The 22435-nt window shown below is 52.3% G+C and overlaps 1 protein-coding gene across 3 annotated transcripts in view; it reads left to right on the top strand.

The window, feature by feature from the left end:
* ZFHX3 (zinc finger homeobox 3) overlaps positions 1–22435 on the top strand; it is a 258118-nt gene that overhangs the window by 111233 nt on the left and 124450 nt on the right. For 2 of the 3 annotated variants that reach the window (XM_040982430.1, XM_040982428.1), the window contains exons 1-3: positions 1277–1935; positions 1999–4279; positions 9507–10003. In XM_040982430.1, coding sequence (XP_040838364.1) covers positions 1390–1935; positions 1999–4279; positions 9507–10003 — 3324 coding nt within the window. In that variant the 5' untranslated portion in view covers positions 1277–1389. Of the gene's footprint in view, positions 1–1276; positions 1936–1998; positions 4280–9506; positions 10004–22435 lie in introns of those variants that run through there. The other variant, XM_040982429.1, reaches the window with a different exon arrangement.

Genomic DNA, 22435 nt, shown 5'->3' with positions numbered 1-22435 from the left:
CATGGGGGCTGTGGGTGGCTATGCACTGGGATTTTCACGAGATCATGGCACAGCTTTCCAAGAAGTGGTTTCTCCTAGGACTTAGGGTTAACCTGCCTTCCCTGTCTTTTCCCGAGGGGGAGCTGTTGGCTCACCATACAGTCAAGAATCAAGATGTTGGGGGGGAAAAAAGCAGACGGGTTGTTGGGGGAAGAGATAGAATTCCAAGCCGGGAAGACTTCCTCAGCTCTGTGTGAATGAAATAGCAAAGTGGGAGCAGGGAAGGAAGGGTGGTGGGAGTAGGGGAGTGGTATGCGTGGCAGTGCCCGTGATCATGGGCTGCCCTCCTGCGGGACCTGGCATCTCTGAGGGCAAACTCAGTTATACAGTGTTTTGGAGTTGGAAACGGAAAAGCCCCGGCACTGAATGACAGCTGCTTGGGCAGCAGCTAATTCAGAAGGAGGTGTGGAGCTGGTGGCTTGCCCAGCCCAGCTGCCCTCTTGGCTCAGCTCCTTCTGAGATCCTTGATGGCAGAAGCCGCTAAGTGCGTGGTGAGATGGTCACCACCACAGGGCAGCTGGGCCACCTGGTCCCCTTGGTTCTTCCTGGATACATCTAGCTCCTGGTTCCTGCTTTGGTGTTTAGTCTAAAGCTTGCCTCATAACGGATGGGGAGGAAGGCATGGGGAGTTGAGGGCCCTGTCTTGTCTGTTAATTGGTAGTGGTCAGGGTAGTGACAGGACCCCCTTGGTTTGACTGCTTGGAAAATGGGCCTGATGGAGCGCAGGTTTGCAGCCGGGGCCAGCCTAGGAACTTCCCAAACTGGACTGGCTTTCTCCAGAGGCAGTAAAACAGCCCCTGGGTGGGCCCTGTGAAGTGCGTTGGCAGCTGGAATGGCATCCATCTTGGCTGTCTAGGTGAGGCAGGTATGGCCTGTGTCGGGTGAGCAGGAGAGCCGGCCATCGGGCTCCTGGGTTTCACTCCTAGCACCCACTCAAAGCCGGGATGAACCAGGACAGGGCTGGCCGCTGGGGTGAAGTCAGGCAGGCCCGCTCCTGCCTCTGCCCCACTCTAACTGCAGGCCCTGATCCGGCGCCCGGACCCCCAACACCTGAACGCCCATGGGTGCTGCTGCCCGCTTGTTTGCCCTCCACATGCTGGGGGGTGCCGTCGCTGTGCCCACTCTCATGCCATGTAGCTTTTTGTGTTGTGGGTGTGGAAAGAGGGCTCTGCTGTGCGTGTGCGCGCGCCTGCGGGCGGGACCTGAGCCTCGGCCCTCCTAACCTCTTTCCTTTCTCTCTCTCTCTCTTTCTCTCTTCTCTTTCCCCTCTCTCCCTCCTCCCCACCCTTGCCTCCGCTCTTCAGGTCCGATCCGTACTGGGTGCAATGAAAGCTCCACGCAGGCCTTACCATGGAAGGCTGTGACTCGCCCGTCGTCTCGGGGAAGGACAATGGGTGCGGGATCCCCCCGCACCAGCAATGGACTGAACTCCACAGCGCCCACCTCCCCGACAAACCCGGTAGCATGGAGCAGCCCTCGGGCGACAGCCACGGGCCCTTGGACGGCCTGAGGGCCCCCTTCCCTGAGCACCTGGCGGACAGCGCTGGCCCCACCGGGCCTCCCGTCGCTGCTGCCGCCGCCGCCGCCACCGCCGAGCCCGCCAGCACGGAGGTCAGCTGCAGCGAGTGCTCGGCCTCCTTCGGCAGCTTGCAGACCTACATGGAGCACCACTGCCCCAGCGCACGGCCCACGGCCGCGCCCCTGCGCGAGGAGAGCGCCAGCGACACCAGCGAGGAGGGCGAGGAGGAGAGCGACGTGGAGAACCTGGCGGGGGAGATCGTGTACCAGCCCGACGGCTCGGCCTACATTGTGGAGAGCCTGAGCCAGCTGGCCCCGGGCATGGGCGCCTTGGCGGCGGGCGGCGGCGGTGGGGGCGCGGGGGGCGGCAGCGGGCCTGTACCTGCGGCGGCAGCATCGTCCTCGTCGGGGGGCTCGGCGTCGTCACCGCCGCCGCCGCAGCCGTCGCTTTTCCTGAACTCGCTGCCCGGGGCGGGGGGCAAGCCCGGGGAGTCGCCGTCTTCGTGTGCCACCGCCCCCGCCGCCGCCCCCGTGTACCCGCAGATCATCAACACTTTCCACATAGCCTCATCCTTCGGGAAATGGTTTGAGGGCCCAGACCCGGCGTTCCCGAATACCTCAGCCCTGGCGGGGCTCAGCCCCGTCCTGCACAGCTTCCGCGTTTTCGACGTGCGACACAAAAGCAACAAGGATTACCTGAACAGCGACGGCTCCGCCAAGAGCTCCTGCGTATCCAAAGATGTCCCCAACAATGTGGACCTGTCCAAGTTCGACGGCTTCGTGCTCTACGGCAAGCGGAAGCCCATCCTCATGTGCTTCCTGTGCAAGCTCTCCTTCGGGTACGTCCGTTCGTTTGTCACCCACGCGGTGCACGACCACCGCATGACCCTGAGCGAAGACGAGCGGAAGATTCTTAGCAATAAGAACATCTCCGCCATCATCCAAGGGATCGGCAAAGACAAGGAGCCCCTCGTAAGTTTTCTGGAACCAAAAAACAAAAACTTTCAACACCCCTTAGTTTCCACAGCTAACCTCATAGGCCCCGGACACAGTTTCTATGGTAAATTCAGTGGCATTCGCATGGAAGGGGAGGAGGCCCTCCCGGCCCCTGGCACCGCCACGACTGCCGCTGCCACCGCCGCTGCCACCGCGGCTGCTGCTGTCCCCACCGGCAGCCCAGAGCAGCCCCAGGCCGGCCTCTTGAACCCCGGCGGGCTCACCAGCTCGGTCCTGAAGACCCCCATTACCTCAGCCCCCCTGGGGCCTCTGGCTTCCAGTCCTACCAAATCCTCAGAGAGCAAGGACTCCGGGGCAGCCGAAGGGGAGAAGCAAGACGCAGCCGACGCGGACTGCTTCTCCGAGAAGGCAGAGCAGGCCGAGGAGGAGGCCGAGGAGGAGGAGGAGGAAGAGGCAGAGGAAGAGGAGGAAGAGGAGGAGGAAGAGGAAGAGGAGGAAGAGGAGGATGACGAGGGTTGCAAAGGACTGTTTCCAAGCGAGTTGGACGACGACCTGGAGGACAGGCCCCATGAGGAGTCTGGAGCCGCGGCAGGTGGTAGCAGCAAAAAGGACCTCGCTCTCTCAAACCAAAGCATTTCTAACTCCCCCCTAATGCCTAACGTGCTCCAGACCCTGTCGAGGGGCACGGCTTCTACTAGTTCTAATTCTGCTTCTTCCTTTGTTGTCTTTGATGGTGCGAACAGGAGGAATCGTTTAAGCTTTAACAGTGAGGGCGTCAGGGCCAACGTGGCAGAGGGCGGCAGGAGGCTGGACTTCGCTGACGAAAGTGCCAATAAAGACAATGCCACAGCACCAGAACCAAATGAAAGCACAGAGGGCGAGGATGGGGGCTTTGCACCCCATCACCAGCACGCTGGCTCCCTCTGCGAGCTTGGGGTCGGGGAGTGCCCCTCGGGGAGCGGTGTGGAATGCCCCAAGTGTGACACAGTCCTGGGCTCCTCCCGCTCACTGGGTGGCCACATGACCATGATGCATTCTCGTAACTCGTGTAAGACACTCAAGTGCCCCAAGTGCAACTGGCACTATAAGTACCAGCAGACGCTGGAGGCACACATGAAGGAGAAGCACCCCGAGCCAGGGGGCTCCTGTGTCTACTGTAAGAGCGGGCAGCCCCATCCCCGGCTGGCACGAGGCGAGAGCTACACGTGTGGTTACAAGCCTTTCCGCTGCGAGGTGTGTAACTACTCTACAACTACCAAAGGCAACCTCAGTATTCATATGCAGTCCGACAAGCATCTCAACAACATGCAGAACCTGCAGAACGGAGGGGGGGAGCAGGTGTTCAGTCACACAGCCGGGGCGGCGGCCGCAGCTGCCGCTGCAGCAGCGGCCGCTGCCAACATCAGCAGCTCCTGTGGGGCCCCCTCGCCCACCAAACCAAAAACCAAACCCACCTGGCGCTGTGAGGTGTGTGACTACGAGACCAACGTGGCCAGGAACCTGCGCATCCACATGACCAGCGAGAAGCACATGCACAACATGATGCTGCTGCAGCAGAACATGACGCAGATCCAGCACAACCGGCACCTGGGCCTGGGCAGCCTGCCCTCGCCCGCCGAGGCCGAGCTCTACCAGTACTATCTGGCCCAGAACATGAACCTGCCCAACCTGAAGATGGACAGTGCCGCCTCCGATGCCCCGTTCATGATGAGTGGATTCCAGCTGGATCCCACGGGGCCCATGGCTGCCATGACACCTGCTCTAGGTGAGGCTGTGTGTGTGTGTGTGTGTGTGTGTGTGTGTGTGTGTGTGTGTGTGTGTGTGTGTGTGTGGAGTTGGAGGGGTGTGTAGGAGAATGGGCTGAGTGAGTTCTTTTGATCTGTGGTGAGGTTTTTGTCTTTCCGAGTTGCTTTGTGTAAGTTGGAAGATCTTGAAATCAAGTTCCTCCCTACCCCCCCACCAACTTGTCCCAAAGAACCTCACAAACTCATATCTGTGGGCCAGTAGATGATTTTACACAGTTACAACAAAGATGGAAATTGTAGTGGGCTACAGAGGGCCACAGTTGAAATGGGAATGTTCACTCCAATGTTCACTCCAGTGTTGGGTGGATGGTCCACCTTGCTTTCTGTACCCACTTCCTCCTCCTCTGTTTCTCCATCTGAAAAATCATCATCCTTTCCAACTTTCAGGTTCCATTAAATATTGATCAAAACTTACAGGAAATTATAGATGGAAAACTTAACCAGGGGTGGTCATCATCATAGGAGTGATCTGAGACCATGGTGTATGTAATTCACCTAACCAGGGGCTGGTTCCATGTTGAGCTGGGGGCCACCCAGACCAGGTTTCCTAAAGTTCCCTGTGGATTCCCGAAGGCTGACAATGCAAGGGACTGCGTTCGTTTTATTTGATATCTGGTGGAGAAGTTGTTGGTGATTAGTGTACTTGGGACTTAATTGGGAATTAAATTGCCCTGGGGACATTGTATTGAGTGTCGTGATAGATGAGAAATGAATAAACTGTAGAATTGTCTATCAAAGAAAGCAAGGTTTTCAGAGCAGCTGGATCCTGGCTCATGGAGCTCACGGTTGGTTGCCATGAAGATGGCACACGTTAGTGACGCGGAGTGGGCTGTGTCCACCCACCCAGAGCTGCCAGTTGGCTTAACGTTTGGAGAAGAGGAGCCAGTGTATACAAGGACACTTCAGAAAGTTTGTGGAAAATGCAGGTGTTAACAAAAGTTGTGCGTGAGTTTCATAGCTTTTTGCATTCGGATAAACATCTGTAATTTCCCCATTTCCATGAGCTTTTTGAAGTTCCTTCTCACTGAGAAGGAGGAGTCTTTGGATAGGAGGGATCATGAACTTGGCAGCTGCTATGGCCAGTGCGTGCCACTGCTGTTCCGACCCCTTGGGTCTCAGCTGGGCCCCTGCCCGATCTCTGTTCCCTGACCCTGCCGGTCAGCCTTTTGGGGACCAGGGTGACAGCTGAAGAAGTCAGTGGTGTTTCATTACCGACCTGGGAGCAGATGTCCTTCACAGCAGGGTATGAGCAAGTGCCTGGCTCTCGGTGGACGCGGTGGGCAGGCAGCAGTCACATAACCCCTCACCAGCCTCAGGCCTTCATGTGTGTAATGTTTTGATGCTGCTTTTTTCTGATAAGTTACATTTCAGAGTATTCAGTTTTTTTTTTCCTGCTCTGCATTTATATTGGAATCCTTGATACTTTAATCTTGTTTTCATTTTGAAGCATTCACTTGTTGGCCCTGCTTGAACATGTAGTTTGAAAAAACTTCATTGAGTGGTCAGTCATAGATACGTAAGGAGAAGGTGTCTTGTGTGTCGCCAGCTGGAACCCTGCACACCAAGGGTGGACATCTGTATCCTGGAGTGCACCAGAAATGGAAGTATTGTACTCTGGTGACAGATCTGGGGGAAGATCAAGGCTAATGTGGGTGGAACAAAGACGCAGAAGATGGATGGGTTCTCATCAGGAACCTTGAAATTAGCTGACAGAGTTGAATTGAGAAGTAGGAAATATTTGTCTTTGACATCCAGTGTCGATGAACCTGTTGGGCAGCAGGTACTGTCCTGTGCCTTGCAGAGGGAAGGGAGCATCCCTGTGTTCTAGAAGAGTCACACTTGCTTTCTCAGGTCAGAGCTGTGCCTCGTGGAGACTGAACAGCTCACAAGAGACAGGTCGTTGGCACCCCGTGTCTTCCTTGGTCTTGAACCGTTGCAATGAGTTGAGCCTGAACACATCCGGCTGCAAATGGGTGTGAGGATGAGAGGAAGTGTCCAGAGGGCTTCATTTAAGTTGGTTTTATTAGCAGATGGAAACAGCCTTTTTCTTTTCTTTTCTTTTTTTATTTTTTTAAAGATTTATTGGAAAGTCAGGTATACAGAGAAGATCTTCCGTCTGCTGACTGACTCCCCAAGTGGCCGCAACAGCCAGAGCTGAGCTGGTCTAAATCCAGGAGCTTCCTCCGGGTGTCCACATGGACTGCTTTCCCAGGCCACAAGCAGGAAGCTGGATCGGAAGCAGGACTGCCGGAATTAGAACTGGTGCCCGTATGAGATCCTGGCACATACAAGGCGGGGACTTTGGCTGCTAGGCTACTGGGTCGGCCCCAGCCTTTTTCTTTATTGACTGTAGGCCTCCTGCCCTGGGGTCCCCCAGCCTAGGGGGCTGAATTAGTCCGTTCTGCCCTAATGGACGTGTAGGGGGAAAGTGGATGTGTAGGGAGGAAGGCGTCTTGCGTGCCCACAGTCCCAATGTTGCACACCAAGCTTGGGCTTCTGTATTCTAGACTTGTTTCTAAGAATGAGAGAAACAGGAAGTTTTCTAATAATCTGGCTGCAGATCAAGGGTAAAACAGGCATGATGTGGGTGGAACAAAGTTCAGAAAATGGATGAGTCCGAGCGAGACCGTTCTAATGATCTTGGAATTAGGTAACTGAGGCTCGAGTTGAGAAGTAGGGTTGAGAAGCTGAGAAGTGTGACTTCCATACCATGTGTCTGTGAGCTGGTTCCTGAGGATTCTAAGCCTTGTGTGTGTCTCTGTGAGGGGAAGTTCTTGGAATCCTCCTGACTTGTATCAGCGCTCCCCTGCTTCTGTCTGGCTTGCATTTTGTCTTGTGAGGCGGGAAAGGAAACGGAGACTTCCTCTCCTTGGCTTGCAGACTTTTCATGCTTCTCAGGCAGGCAGGCAGGCAGCAAGTGACAGCTGAGGTTCTTTTTAGAGCTGTTGTGATGCACAGAGGTTAGGTTTAAAAGAGGGGAGGGAAGTCGATTCTGCAGGTGGTTGACATCAGAAACAAATATGTGTTTGCTCCTCGTCTTGCCTCTGTTGGTTCCTGCTTTAAGTGAGTCCCCGGTGTCTGGGGATGGTTGCCTGGCCCTCTTGGCCGGGTTAGTGGGGATAGAGCTCCTCCCTAGGCCCCTCCCTGCTCCCTCTATAGTCCTTAAAAGTAGAGCATCGCCATTCCAGCTCCTTCCAGCAGGGAAGATGCTGGAAGACAGAGTTTTCCCCAGCTTTCTGGGATGTGTGTGTGGAGTGTTTCTGGAACTCAGGTGACTGCAGCTGTCCACAAACTCCCTGTGCAGGTGGTAGGTCTGGTAGCATCTGTCCCCCTCTCTTTCGCTTAAGTTTCCTTGTGTGGTATAAATAAAAACACAGATTTTTTTTTTTTTAATAAACAACTTTTCTTTGATGGGCCACTCATTTGGATTCTAATCAGTCATTAAAAATAGCCTCAGTCCAACCACATGTAAAAGATCAAGTTTAAGTGCCACGTGATGGTGAAGTGGGGGGCGGGGTGTTAGAGGCTGACAGCTCCAGTGTGTGCTGAGGGCAGAGGCTGAGGCAGTGCTCCGCTTCCTGGGTGACAACTTCAAGGGACCGGAGGGAAGGCGGCTGCTCTCTCCAGGCATTGCTCGTGGTGCGAATAAGATCTTGTGCTATTAATACATCGCCAGCGAAGTGGATCCTGTTCCCGATCTGTGTTGGGGAGTGATGGGCTGAAAAAGCTCTGGGCAGGAGAGGGCAGCTGGTCTTTCTTGGACCCTTTTTCTGGACTGTGAGCTGACCCTCCTGTTTCACTGCCCATGTCATTTCCTTTTCCTTTTTAAAAAATTTTCTTTATGTGTGTATGTCTTAGTTTTTTCTTCTTTATATATATATACATACACACAATATGAGAAGGAAGGCAGGGGGCCAGCACGCCGCACGGTGATGTTCTTGCCCCAAAGGGTGGGTTGAGAATTAGGGAGGTCATTCCTGAAGTTCTGACTTAAAAGCGCTTCCAGCCAACACCGTAGCCATTGGCCAGCCATATCTGTCTACATTTAAGTTATTGAAAATATTTTTTTTTAAGATTTATTTTATTTTTATTGGAAAGGCAGATATACAGAGAGGAGAGACAGAGAGGAAGATCTTCCGTCCGATGATTCACTCCCCAAGTGAGCGCAAAGGTCAATGCTATGCCGATCCGAAGCCAGGAGCCTCTTCTGGGTCTCCCACGTGGGTGCAGGGTCCCAAAGCTTTGGGCCGTCCTCGACTGCTTTCCCAGGCCACAAGCGGGGAGCTGGATGGAAAGAGGGGCCGCCGGGATTAGAACCAACACCCATATGGGATCCCGGGTGTTCAAGGCGAGGACCTTAACCACTGCGCCACCGCGCCAGGCCCAAAAATATTTTTTTTAAATTTTCATTTGATTTGTGAGGGAGAGGGGTTTGAAGGGGGAAGGTCTTTCATACACTGGCTCATTTCCCAAATATCCTACAACAGTGGGTGCTGGACTGCCAGAGCTCTAGAGCCTGAAACTCACTCTGGGTAAATAGGGACCCACCTAGTTGAACCATCCAGTGCTGCCTGCCAACGTGTCCATTAGCTGAAACCTGATTGGAAGTGAGGGCAGGACAGAAACACAGACACTGTGATACAGGATGCAATTTCCCAAGCAGTGTCTTAACCATAGCACCAAACACCCACCCTCTAAATCTAATCAAAATTAACACCTCAATTCCTTGCCTGCAACAGCCATACTTCAGCTTTGCATTAGCCAGCTGTGACCACTGGCCACCTGGTTGGACAAGACAACTGCAGAATGTCCTTGTCATTCCAAAAAAGTGCTGAGGGATCAGCCCACTTCTGATACATCTGGGCGTCCCCATACAAGCTTAGTATCTAACCTTTCCAGTTAGGTGGAGTCTGGTGTTTCCAATTCTGTGCCCAGTGAATGATGTGTGTGTCTGACCCACCTTGAGTATTGTAGAGGGGATGGGTTAAAACATTGCACACTTGCAGTTCCAGACATGTCAAGTGCACTTGTTTTCTGTCCCCCCAGCCAGAGGGCGTCATCCAGCTGTTGCACTGTGTTATCCTTTGGTGCTTGGACCTGGGCTGAGGGTGGCTGAGGCCGGGGTGGTATCTTGGCTGTGGCTGCTGTGAGCCTGGCGTCTGATTCTTTCTCTTTGCTTCCCTGCAGTGGGCGGTGAGATCCCTCTAGACATGCGGCTCGGGGGCGGGCAGCTGGTGTCGGAGGAGCTGATGAACCTGGGAGAGAGCTTCATCCAGACCAATGACCCATCACTGAAGCTCTTCCAGTGCGCCGTGTGCAACAAGTTCACAACGGACAACCTGGACATGCTGGGACTACACATGAATGTGGAACGCAGCCTCTCGGAGGACGAATGGAAGGCCGTGATGGGAGACTCTTACCAGTGCAAGCTCTGCCGCTACAACACCCAGCTCAAGGCCAACTTCCAGCTGCACTGCAAGACGGACAAGCACGTACAGAAATACCAGCTGGTCGCCCACATCAAGGAGGGTGGCAAGGCCAATGAGTGGAGGCTCAAGTGCGTGGCCATTGGCAACCCCGTGCACCTCAAGTGCAACGCCTGTGACTACTACACCAACAGCCTGGAGAAGCTGCGGCTGCACACGGTCAACTCCAGGCATGAGGCCAGCCTCAAGTTGTACAAGGTAAGACTCGGCTCCCTGGGAACTAGGCCTCCTTCCTGCCCTATGCAGCTGGAGATGGGGGAGGGATGGGCAGGCTGCCATGAGTAGGTCATTCCTTTATTTGTTCATTCAGCCACCAGGTGTCTGTTGAGTGTTCAGGCATGCACATGCATCCACACATGAGATATGCAGAAAGAGCCTGGCCCTCCTGGAACTTCCGTTCTTCCAGTGGGTGACAGACACTGGACACTGTGGCTTTGAAGGTGGTCTGTGCCAGGTGGAGGAGTCAAGGCAAATGGGGGGCTCCTGTCCTACTCTTTTTTTCTCTCCATTCCTCTGTTATTTGTCTTCCTTTCTGTTCCTGTTCTCATCTTTTCCTTCCTTTTCTGAACATTCCTCCTCCTTGGCTTCTTTCCTTTTCCTCCTCCTGCTTGTCTTCCTTTTATTTCTTAGGTATTTGAGAGGTAGAGAGATTTAAAAAAAATGCCCGCATCGACTGTTCTGCAGATGACTGTAGCACGCCTGGGAGGGTTGGGACGGCTGAAGGGGAAGTGGGGAACTCAGTCCCAGTGTCTCCCTTGTGGGTGACAGGAAGCTGGCTCCTGGAGTTATCACTGCTACCTCCTGAGGTCTACCTGAGTGGGAAGCTGAGATCCAGAGTTGGAGACACCTGTCAGACCCGGGCTGCTCCGCTGGGGCATGTGGGCACGCTCACTGGTGTCTGCACCACTGGGCCAAATGCTTGTCCTGTACGGCTTCCCTCTGCCCCGCTCCTCCCATCCCAAGCCTTCCCTCCTCTCAGCCCTGTAGACGGCAGCAGAGCAGGAGGTGCAGTGGATGCTGTAAATAGTCGTTTTGCTCGCATGGCAGAATTGCTCCAGACGTTTCTATTGATTTTCGCTGGACTTAGAGCCTCACCTTTCTCTCTGATCACCCCCTAATGGCTTTAGTATGAACCATCAGGTAGGAAGCGTCATAAATCTTCCCAGCCTCCTCCTGAGCCCCTGCTGTGCCCGTATGCCCCTTTGCCCTCACTCGCATTCTCAGCCACTCCTCTCCTCTTTGCTGGCATTTCTCCCGTGTCTGGGTCCCCCGCTATGTGGCGCCGCAGGTCCAGAACTGGTCTCAGCTGCTTTCTGTTCAAGGTGGCTTTCCCATGGCCATTGCACATCAGGAGGCCCTCTGGTCCACTCCCCGGTCTGTTCTCTGCAAGATCAGTCCCTGCCATTCTTCATACACTTGCTCGTTCCCGGGGTGGTGGGAGGCCTGTGGAACACGGGCAAGATATCATTGTAGGGAAAGAGGAAGCAGGAACGCGGTCGTGGGACTAGAAAGTTAAAAATGGCCTGCCAAGGATTCAGTGGGGGCGGGGCTGGTCACCGCACAGCTAGCTGCCTCGTCTCAAATGGACCTGGTTTACTTGCCGCCGTTGAAAGAAGAGGCTGTGTGTAGGCACTTGCCGTCGGCTGTCTAAAGGGGCAATAGGATGGAACTGATATGGCCAGGAAAAACCTGATGGGAAACAACGACAGAAGACCACTTGGTGGAAAAGAGTGTTTCCGAAGGACCAGGGTCGTAGCACAGGTCTGAGTGCGGGTGTTGAAGGTTGCCTGCGGCTTTGGCGCAGGGTGTTTATAGAGGTGACACGGAGCTGGCTGCCCTGACCGCTGCAGAAGGCATGCAGTGCTGGTCAGCTGTCCCCGTGCAGAGGTGAGCAGGTGCTTGGTGTTGCTCCTCAAGGCCCTGATGTCTGGAATGTTTGCTGAGAAGTTTACTGCTTCGGTCCCCAAACTGTGTTCGCAGCTCCCGTCTGGAGATGCCTTCCGGGGATAGACGCAGGGAGTGGCAGGGGAAGCTGTCTTGTCTCTGTATGTTTTTGCACAGAGGGCTCCAGTCCCTTACCCTCCTTTGTCCAGATTTTTCTTGTCTTAATTTTTAAGATGGAGGGAACTCCTACTTGAAATATGCAGAGCAGGTCAGTGGCTCCTGGTGCTGGGATGTAGGGCTGGCACTGCCCCCGAGGGAGAGGCACTGCCAGCCTGACGGGTTTGCCTCGCAACCTGCCTCGAGCTGACCCACCCTGGAGGTTCCGGGCTGCGCTGCCTGCATCAGGAGCAAAGGTCGTTCGTCTGCTCTCATTAGTCCTTGGGTAATGAATGTCCCTCTGCTGGCTGAGGCCCTGCCGTGGGGGCAGGGCATTCTGCTGTGCCCTCCTGGTGGGCACTGTCCCCAGCCCTTCTTGTGCCTCTGCCCTTGTGGCCTTGAGAGACTTCCCTGGCCACCAAGAGGGTCTCCTTGTCCTCCGGCGTCCCAGTGCGTGGCTTTGGGGTGGGGCTTGGAGGTAGCGCAAGGCCTTGTTTCTCTAGGCCCTGGTGAGGCCGGTAGTAAATGGAGATTGATTGCATGTTATTTTTCCTCTTGCTAATGTAATCCATTAGCCCCGCACATGCATAATCAGGTTTGGAGCACAGTTAACTGGATGTAATCGAGTTCTTTACTGTCTGCTGCAGAAAGCGCTCCAGATGCAGCTGACCCCGTGCTGGGCGCCCGGCTGCTCACCCACAGCCCCTTGCTCATGCCTTCCCCACTCCATCCGCTTCCCTGGCACCTTAGCTGTGATTGGCTGGGGGTCATCTACTGCATTTCCTGCAGAGGCCCCGGGGACCGTGGCATCTCTACCGGGGCTTTCTTTTCCTCTCCCTTTCGTGGGTTAGTGGAGATGTGTACGGTGTGATCCACTGTCCTGCTAATGTCTTTTGACCTCACGTGGATCTGCAGTCACGGCCATTAATGTTATCAACACTAGTGTCAGTTGAACGTCCCTCATCTGAATCGCTAAAACCCCAAATCCTCTAAAACCTGAAACATTTTGAGTGTCCTCGTGATGGCACAAGTAGAGAATTACACAGCTTACCTTATGGATGAGTCGTAGGCAAAATGCAAGCACCTGGGATTGGTGTTGTGGTTAATGGGTAACACCATCCCTTCAACACTGGCATCCCACGTGGGCATCTGTTTGTGTCCCAGAGGCTTCATTTCTGATCCACCTTCCTCCTACTGGCTTAGGAACATCAGCAGAGGGTGGCCTAAGTGCTTAGGACCCTGCACCCAAGTGGGAAACCTTCTTGGCTCCAGACTTTGGCCTGGCCCAGCCCTGGCTTTTGGTAGCCGTCGATAGAGAGAACCAGTGGATAGAGAACCTCCTTCTCTCTGCCTCTCTCGTGTTTGTTTGAAAAGCAGAGTTGGGGAGAGAGGCAGAAACCAAGGGGGATCTTCCATGTACTCAGATCACAGCGGCTGGAGTTGAGCAGATCAGAAATGGAAGAGCCAGGACTCTAAGTGGTAGCGATATGTGATGTCAAAACTACAGGTTAAGCCATAGCACTGACCTCCAAACCAGTAAATCTTAAAAATAAAAAAGCCGCAAGCACGTTAGGGTACATGCCACGGCCTTTGCGACCCACTTGGGAGTCCCGGGTGGAGTTCCAGGCTCCTGGCTTCAGTCTTGCAGGCATTTGGGGAGTGAGCCAATAAATGAAATATCTGTCTCTGTTTGTCTCTTTATCACTGTGCCTTTGAAGTAAGTGAGAAACAAGTAAAAATTTAAAAATACAGAAGCATAATACTATAAATATTGTGTAAAATTACATCCAGGCTGTGTATACAAGGTGTGTATGGAACACAAAAGAATTTTGGGGTCATTCCTAAGATTACTCATTTTGCATATTTGCAAATATTTTGAAACCCCAGTTAGTGTGAAATCGAAAGTACTTCTTGTTCCAAACTTTTCTTCTAAGGGAATTTTAACTTGTACTATATTTCTGCTTTGGGCTGAAGTTACTAAAGGCGTGATTTGCAAGGGTGTGTGTGTGGAGGGAGGAGTGGGATGGAGTCCTCCACACCCCCAGCTGTTGGAGCTGTGATGCTTGGTACCGTCCAGCTTGGGTGGCTGTGTGTGAGCAGTATTGCATGGCGATCAGTGTCCCCCATGTTGTTCTGTTGAGCACTCAGCAGGAGAGCCCTTTCCATGTCACTGGTCCCCCACCCCTGGTTACTTCTGCGTTCCTTGGGTGTGTCTTGGTTCTGAATGTGGCTGGCTCTGGCCTGGACTCTTGTCGTCTTTGCTGTCCTGTATCCAGGGGTTCCCGTGATCAGTGCTGGGTGAGTCAGGAGGGTCAGACACTCCAGGGACACTTTACAGCTAGACCTGTGTTTTCCGTCCTGAGCACCTGCTCTGGAAGCTGGTGGTGGAAAGGGCCGTGTTCCTCCCCAGGGCGGAGCTGCAGCAGCTTCCTGCCACATTGCCTCCTGACCACATGTAAACATACCCTACTTGTCCAGCCATCCACTCACAGAGATACGGGAAGGCTGTTACTGGCCAGTGCCTACCCTGTGCTGCCTCAGGCTGCTTGCTGCTTCAGGTCCCCAGGCCCTGGTGTGCAGGTGCAGAGCCAGTGCTAGCTCTGCTGTATCTCCCTTGCCCTCCTCAGCTGCCCAGCACCACTGTTTGTGGGGAGAGGCATGGGTGGGAGCAGAGCAGAAAGGAAGGTGGCTGTCAGAGTCAGGTCATCACTTTGATGTCTTCATCTGAGTGTCATCATCCTTACGGAAAGCCATCAGCTTTACAGACGAGGGATGAAGACTCCACCTGAATACCATCAGTAGAGGAGTCCCAACTCCCTGCAGGGTTTTCAGCACATTTCCGTTACTTAGGTTCTACACAGGGAGGGTTGTGTGCTCTCTTGTCAGGTCCTGTCTGCATGTTAGCTGCCCTGGGTCAGGGAGGTGGGCAGCCAGTGTCCAGGCCAACTTGGCTTGGCTGGAAGGAGGAAGGAGAGAATGGTGTGCTTTGCTAACACACACACACACACACACACACACACACACACACACACACACACTTCATTGTGCATTGTGGACATGGACTCTGGTCTTCCTCTGAGACCACAGGGATGTGGAAAACCCTTCCTGGATTCTGTGCCATTTCAGAATCCTTCCTTTAGAGCTCCTGCTGAAGAAACTCCGTGGGGCAGACTCTCCCTGTGGGGGCTCACATTGTCATGTGATGGATAGGCCAGTCCATCTGATGGATCAGATGTGGCTTGAAATCTGCCTGTTTGTGCTCCACAGAGGGTGCAGTGTGGAGCGTGGAGGTCGTGAGAAGATGACTGTCTATGCCATGTCTCTGGTGGTGACCTGCGACTTCTGTACTCTGAGAACCAGACCTAAATCCCCCCGCTCTGCTGGCCATCCTTGCCACCACCTGTAGCTCCACATTGGGAGCCGTGGAGCAGGTGCGCCTCTGGTTCGCATGGTGGTCTGAAGTTGGTTTCCTGTACCCCAGTTTTCTCATGAGGGAGACTTCTGTTTCAAGTGCTTGCTTCAGGCGTTGTCTGCCCCTTTGGTGCCATCCATGTCACTACCGCTCCTCCAAAAAGAAGGAGGTGACTGTTTACCTTGCAGCAATTTAGAAGTATGAAAGGCCAGTTGTGTTGGTAACATTTAGCACATTTAGCTTCCTTGCCCCATGAGACCCCTGACTTGGTGGCTGGGATTAGCAGGTTGTAGGAGTCCTAGATTGTGCTGGAAGCCAGGGAGAGCTGGCTGGCCTTGGAAATTCTTCTGGTCACGTATTCACCACTAGGGGACTCTAGGAAGGTGGGAAGACCAAATCTTCAAGGGCAGGGCTTATGCTGCAGCTGTGTTCTTCCGTCATTGCCGTGGGAACCTAGGGCCATTGTGCCACCAAAGGTGCACTGTGTGAAAGGTTGGTGTCTTCCTGGGGCCATTTCTTGGCCCTGTTCTCCCTCCCGGCACCTTCATGGGTATCCCCTCCTGAGCTGTTGCTCAACTGATCGGTGGCTCCCAGCACAAGCCATGCCCATGTCCACGTGCTTGTAGTGCTGTGCTTGACCCCACTTTGGACACCACCTCATGGAACTGAAATCCTGTTAGATGTGCCTTAAAAAAAAGACTAAATGTGCTGCCTGTTGTAAAAGCCATTGTTACATCATTACTGTTAACACCTTTTTTGTTTTTTTAAAGATTTGTTTATATATTAGTTACCTGGGGTAGAGGCAGAGAGAATGATGATCTTCTGTCTGCTGCCTCATCCCCCAAATGGCCACAGCAGCCAGAGTTTGGCCAGTTCAAAGCCAGGGGTTGAGTGCTTCTTATGTGGATACGGAGGCCTAGGCCCTTGGGTCATCATCCACTGCTCTCCCAGGTGCGTTAGCAGGGAGCTGGATCAGAAGTAGAGCAGCCAGGATTCATACCAGCAGCCATATGGCATGCCTGCGTCACAGGCAGGGACCTTCCTTGCTATGCCAGCCCCTGTCTTTTCCTCCCTCTCTTCTTCCCTCCCTCTCTCCCTCCCAGCTGTCCTTCCTTTATTTTTTGGGATGCCAGCAGTTTTCTGATTCTCTCCAACTCTTAAATCTTTTTGTGGAGAGTTAAACAACTGATAGTATTTTTTAAGAATATTACAGTGTGTCCACAATTATTTCTAACGAGGTTAGTTTTTTGTATTATCCCAAGTGTAAGGCAACAAGAAAAGCTGGAGTTCACTGTGAAAACGTGTGAAAAATCCAGTAGAAGAGAAATCCCAGCAAGTGTTCCCTTTTTGGTGTGTGTATAACATAGCCATTTCACAAAATTACAAGAAGGATACAAAGTTAAATTATATACAGTGTTACACCCGAGACCTAAAAGTTTTACAGTTTGGTTTTCTATCATAGAAAAAACTGACAGCCTTTTTCTGCTCTCTGACTTTCCTCTCCAGAAACAAACCAATGTTGCATTTGGTTGACGTGGCTCCGGCTGTTTTCTCCTTATACAGACAGCAGTGTGTGCTGGATTTTGTATATGTGTGTGTGCACACACAACTGGCCACTGAAGAAATGTCTAAATGGAGGCAACTGTTATGTTTTTCTGCTTGTTTTTTCGTGTAACTTCTTGTCATGGAAATCATCCTAATCCTTACTTACATGTCTGTCATGCATTTTAATGGCTGCCCAATATTCCTTTTGTTTTCGAGTCTCTTGTCGGTGTGTGTTGAGGTGGTTGTCGGAGCTCTGACATTCCAGGTAACGAGGCTGAAAGTCTAATCCCTCTGTCCTGCACTTGAGCTGTCGTGTGGGGGCAGGCCTGCAGGGTTTGGGGGTGCAGCCTGCACACCTGGGTGGAGGGGAACTATTGCAGGTAGCAGACTCCAGGGGCGTGCACACAGCCCTTCACTCAGGCTGAGGAGCCAGGAGGTGTCAAGTCAGAAACCGGAGTAGTTAGCAAAGGTGGATGCTGCCCAAACAGTGAAGCTTGCATGCTCTGCGTCTTCTTTGGGGAGAGGGATCTCAAACTCGGAGTCCCTTGGACCCTGCCCTCGTGAAAAGGAAGCAGTAACAGTTGCACAGTCGCTTGCAGGAAAGACAGCTGCTTTTGTAGCCCTGGCCTGCTCTTCCCTATGCCCTGGGTGGGTTTTGCTGATAGTGCCACATCGCTATGGCATTCAGAGTGACTCTGTGCTGCAGTTGGCTCTGTAGACTCAGTGTGGCTGGGGAGCCCTGACAGCAGGTGCCGTGTGACAGGGCCAAGGGCTGAACTCAGTTGTGAATCCTCAATGTGCTGGGGACTGGGACTCAAAGGGCACATTTGAATAAATGCAGTCCCAACAGGTGTTTCTGGTGTTTTGTTTTGAAAGGGAAATTGTAAGGGAACAATTAGGCATTGTCAGGAAGATTGTCAGGAAAAGTCAAGAGTTTTTAAATAATTACATAATACACCTGAACCATATTCTTTATTCTGTTTTAAACATAACTGGGAACTATAAATACTATTTAAGTATAGGGTGGGAAAGGCTGTTTCCGTGAAAACCGTTTTGGTAGGACTGAGTAATTTTATACTTTAATATTTAATAAGATTAGATTTACAGCACTTTTAAAAAAAAAGTAACCAGAACGTAGGATGGAAGTTGAAAAATTGTCATGACAGAAAATCTGTTGTTCACAGACTTGATGACGATGGTGGAAGGCAGCAATGGTAGGCAGGTGACCCTGGAGTGGAGCAGGGGCTGAGGCGGAGGCCCAGGGTTGGGCTGCAGAACGCAGCAGACCAAGGCTGATCTCCTGAGCGCCGGTTAGTGAGTTTGACTGTGGAGGCAGCAGAGGGAGTTACTTTGCTGGATACAGCTTTGGCTGTGTGTGTTCTCTTCCTGGTTCATGGGTTAGGCTCTGAGCGTTACCCTCTCGTCATTACCATCATCATCCTCAGCAACAGCAGCCGACAGAGTTCAAAACCAAGCAGTTTCTCAAGGAATGGGAATTTGTCATGTCCCGTGTCACCACATCCGACTTGGAATCCCAGTGCTGCTCTCTCTGGCTTTGCTGTTGGCAGCTGTAAGCCTTTGGGGGCTCCGTGTTTCCAGGTTCAGACTTGGATGCTCATGGGTGGGCTTGGGGGTGGCGGGCTCTTGTCCTGCTCCTATGTTAGTGATTTCCTCTCACAGGTCCCCAAAGCTCCTCCGGAACCTTCCCCTTTGCCTCCCTACGGCACACGCCGTCGTGCTTCTGCTCTGCCTGGCCTACCCTCTCCTCTTCCTGCAGTGTGGCACTGCAGAGAACAGCCTCACCTGGGGAGGTTTCGTGCAGCAGTGACAAAGCCCGGCTCCGCCGAGGGGAGACTAATTACACAGCTAATTAATCCAACAGATGTCATTTTAAGTGCTCATTTCTTTGTGATTTGGTGGCATGTGGCTCACATTGCTGCGATCAGCTCTGGCTTCTGTTGGAAAAATATTGAAATGTGAGAAAGAGCCTGTGTCCCATCCCTGCTTCACGCTTCAGTGCACATCTCGGGGTTCCAGTAGGCTCCAGTGCCCATAGCTGGGGGTCTCTAGCTGTGCCCATGTTTGACACGGAGCTGGCACTAAGCTTGGCACAGTGATCTTGCTTCACACCCCCTTGGCCTTTCAGCTACACTTTCTTCCTGTTGATTCACGGTGCCAAGCCTGTCCATGCTCAGAGAAGCCTCACACTTGCCACTCTGGTCTGACGGTCTGCTCATGTTGAATGTCTAGTTCGTCTTCCTGGCCACTGACTCTCAGGTCGCTGTTCCCTCACCCCCACCGAGTGTGGTTCTCTGCGTGGATCCCGAGTGTTTCTATCGTGAGTGTAGTAATGGGTTTGTCTTGCAAGATATCAGGGACTGTGGTTGTCTGGTGTCTCTTGTGTCCAGCGCAGTGCCTGTCTCCAGGCCAGTCCGTGTTCATTGCATGGCGGGGACCTTGCAGAATGTGCCCCGATTTCCACCCTGCCTGAGCATTGGGAACGGCAGTTGCACCTGCACCATTGGCTTTCCACACTTCCAAGTGGGACGGCATACCCTGGAGTCCGAGGGTGTGTCTGGTGGGGGCAGGGGCTGCAGACCTGTGTGCAGCCCCATTGCTGATCGTCGGTTCTCCACTCCTAAACTGACTGATGTACTGACCCCCCAGCGCCTTGTGGATGCTCAGTAGGCTGTCAGCAGGTATAACCTGAAGATTGCAGAGTGAGAGAGGTAGGATCTTTAAACCTAGAGTTGTAAAGATTAGATTCAGCTCTGAAACAACTTCTCCATTTCTCCCTTTAGTGTCTCCTGTGCCCTGTTCATTTCCTCCTTGGGCAAATGGTTGGCATCTAAATGAAGGATGCTTGCCTGGTCACAAGCCACCTGAGCACATGTTCCTGGAGGTAGCTCATCATCCTAGTAAGAATAGGTCCCCAGTGCGTTTCTCTTCTCCTGCCCCATGACCCAGCTGACTCCTCACACCCTGGAGCACCTTCTAAGAGCAGGATTATATTCTATCTTCTTTAGGCAGTGGCTTCAAACATTGCTGATTTTGTTCTGTAAAGATAAACATTTCACACTGCTGACCCAGCACCTAGGAATGGGCAAACATTTTGTATACGTGACTGAAGCAGAACTTGTACCAAGTAATGTTGTTTTCACTAGCCATGTCCTGATACTTTTCATTTCCTCTGCTTCTGTGTGTTTAACACATACTAGGTGTACCACTGGCATTGGTTTGCTGATCCATTCACTAAAACAGCGATTCTTAACCCAGATAGCTGCCAGCCAGGGTGCATGCCTGGCCCAGCTGGCCAACGTCGGGGTCTCGTTTTCTGTGGGATTCCTGGGTGTAGTGGTGAGCGAGCCACTAAATTGATGGGTCATGACCCACAAGTGTAGAAACTATTGCACTCCAGCTTTCACGAGAGAGATTGATCCAGCCAGGTCTGCAGGCAGGCGGAGGGAGGGAGGGAGGGAGAAATTGAGAGCAGTGGGCTCAGTCAGGGAAGCCTGCCAGGAGGAGGAGATGCTTCCTTCTTGTGTGTGCTGAGCCCCAGGACCCTGACTCAATGCACAGCACACCCATGGCCTCCCTTCCTTCACTTGGAGCTTCTGAACCTTCTGGAAGAAAATCAGATTCAAGTTAAACGCGTCCTAACAGTAGCTAACGCACTGGAGTTTATTCCTTCTTGATTTTTTTTTCTTGGTAACAATGCCTGCTAAAATACTTTTTTTTTTTAAAGTTCTAAAATATTCTATTTTTTAAAGTTCAAAAATAAATGTGAAGCATTAGTTGAATCTTAGCATTCTTTAAATTCTTAGCATTTTTAAAAAATGTATCCACTTGAAAGGCAGAACAAGAGTGAGCAAGGGGCAGAAATCTTTCTGGTTTCTTCCCCAGATGCCCACACTAGCTGGCGCTAGGCCAAGCCAAAATCAGGATATGAGAACTGCATATGGGTCTCCCATGTGGGCTCCAGGGCCCAAGTACTTGAGCCTTTGTGAGCATGGGCTAGCCGGGAGCTGAAGGGGCTTGCTGAGGTCCACCTTGTGGGCTGTGGAGTTGCAGGTGATGGCTTAGCCCGCCACACTGCCGTGCGCGCGTGCACACACACACACACACACACACACACACACACACACACACACACACACACGGTTACTGTTTAGAAGACCCCTCTTCTGTACTTGTTCCTTTGTAGTATGCAGACCACACGATTGAAGTTACTTTACAGTTCGGATTTCCTTAGCTTGAGTTGGGAGTCCACACAGGCCAGTGGGTGTTTCTATTTCGTTTTGCTGACGATGACTTAGGCAGGAAGGGTTTCTCTTCAGAGAACTGTCACCTGTGTGCAGTGAAGTGGCTCTCAGCTAGGACTCCAGCCTGGACCTGGTGGAGAACTCCTACTGGAAAGATGGGGTGCCCACACGCTCACGGTGTGTGTGTGTGGGGGGATGCTCTTAAACGGGGTACTGCTTTGACTCATCTTCTGAGTGAGGGAGTGACAAGTGAGCTTTGAAAAGGAGAGCATCATCCAGTCCACCTTCAAGCTGAAAGTTTCTTGAGGAAAAAAAAAAAATCCGCCACCCCTCTTGTGCTGTGTTGGTACTTGGGAAGTTGATCTTGACACCCTCCTCTTTTGCAGGCTGATAGTTTTTCCTATAAATGAAGTATATGGCTAATCCTGGGATCTCTGATTACGGCTTTGAGTCAGCAAGTGGGAGGAGCTGCTTCCCTCCTTGATTTAAAAGAAGCCAAACTTCCTGGGAGACAATCACCCTTAACATCTGAAAGTATGGGCTACAGAAAAATCTAACCAAGTTCACTGCCTCCCTGTGGTTAGGTCAGTCAGAGTGCGTCCAGTGTTGACTTGGCAAACAGAGCTGCCCTTCGTCACAGGGACAGGGTACCGGACAGGTGCTACAGGGCTGATGTTCGGCAGTGTGGATTTCATGCCAGGGCACCAAGGTATGTAAGAACATGTTCATGGCTGGTGCTTGGGAGCACCTACGAAACAGAATGCAAATCAACAGCAGTGACATGTTGAGGTTGCAAATGTGAACACAAATGAGGAAATGCAAACACAAGTTTTGCATACAGCAACACTCATTTCACATGTGGTAATTATTGCTATGGAATCCGATACTGTAAAGTTCAGGATATGGGGTTTGGCAAAGCCATTAGTCCTTGCATCCAATTTTACATTTTGCACCTATCCTGTGCAAATATTTTGGGTTTCTTACTGACACGCAGGCAATGATTGTGGGGTTTACTCACAGCCGTGGTCGTCTTTGTTTTGGGAATACACAGAAGTGATTTCTGTTTTCTTCTGTAGGAGATCGGGCAGGTGTTTTCCCCTGGAAATCACTCCCGACCTGACAGTGGTCGTTGGCAGTGGCTGATAAATGCCAGCGCTGGTTTTATGGCCTTGTTGTCTGGCCATCGCCCTTCTCTTCTCCTCTGCCATGTAATTTTTGAGGCATTCTTGCTGTTTTGTGTGCAAGCCTGTGCCCTGGTCATTTTGGGTGTTAGAGGACATTTGGCCTCGAGATCCTTCGAAAACTTGCCTGCAAGAGTCCGTCACATAGAACCACCATGGCCTTCTTTCTCTTCGTTCTCTTAACTTTTAA

The sequence above is a fragment of the Ochotona curzoniae genome, unplaced genomic scaffold, assembly GCF_017591425.1.
Source record: "Ochotona curzoniae isolate NIBS_2020 unplaced genomic scaffold, NIBS_Ocur_1.0 contig_3622, whole genome shotgun sequence".
Classification (NCBI taxonomy): Eukaryota; Metazoa; Chordata; class Mammalia; order Lagomorpha; family Ochotonidae; genus Ochotona; species Ochotona curzoniae.
The sequence above is the reverse complement of the archived record's forward strand: the minus strand, read 5'-3'. Positions and strand labels throughout refer to the sequence as shown.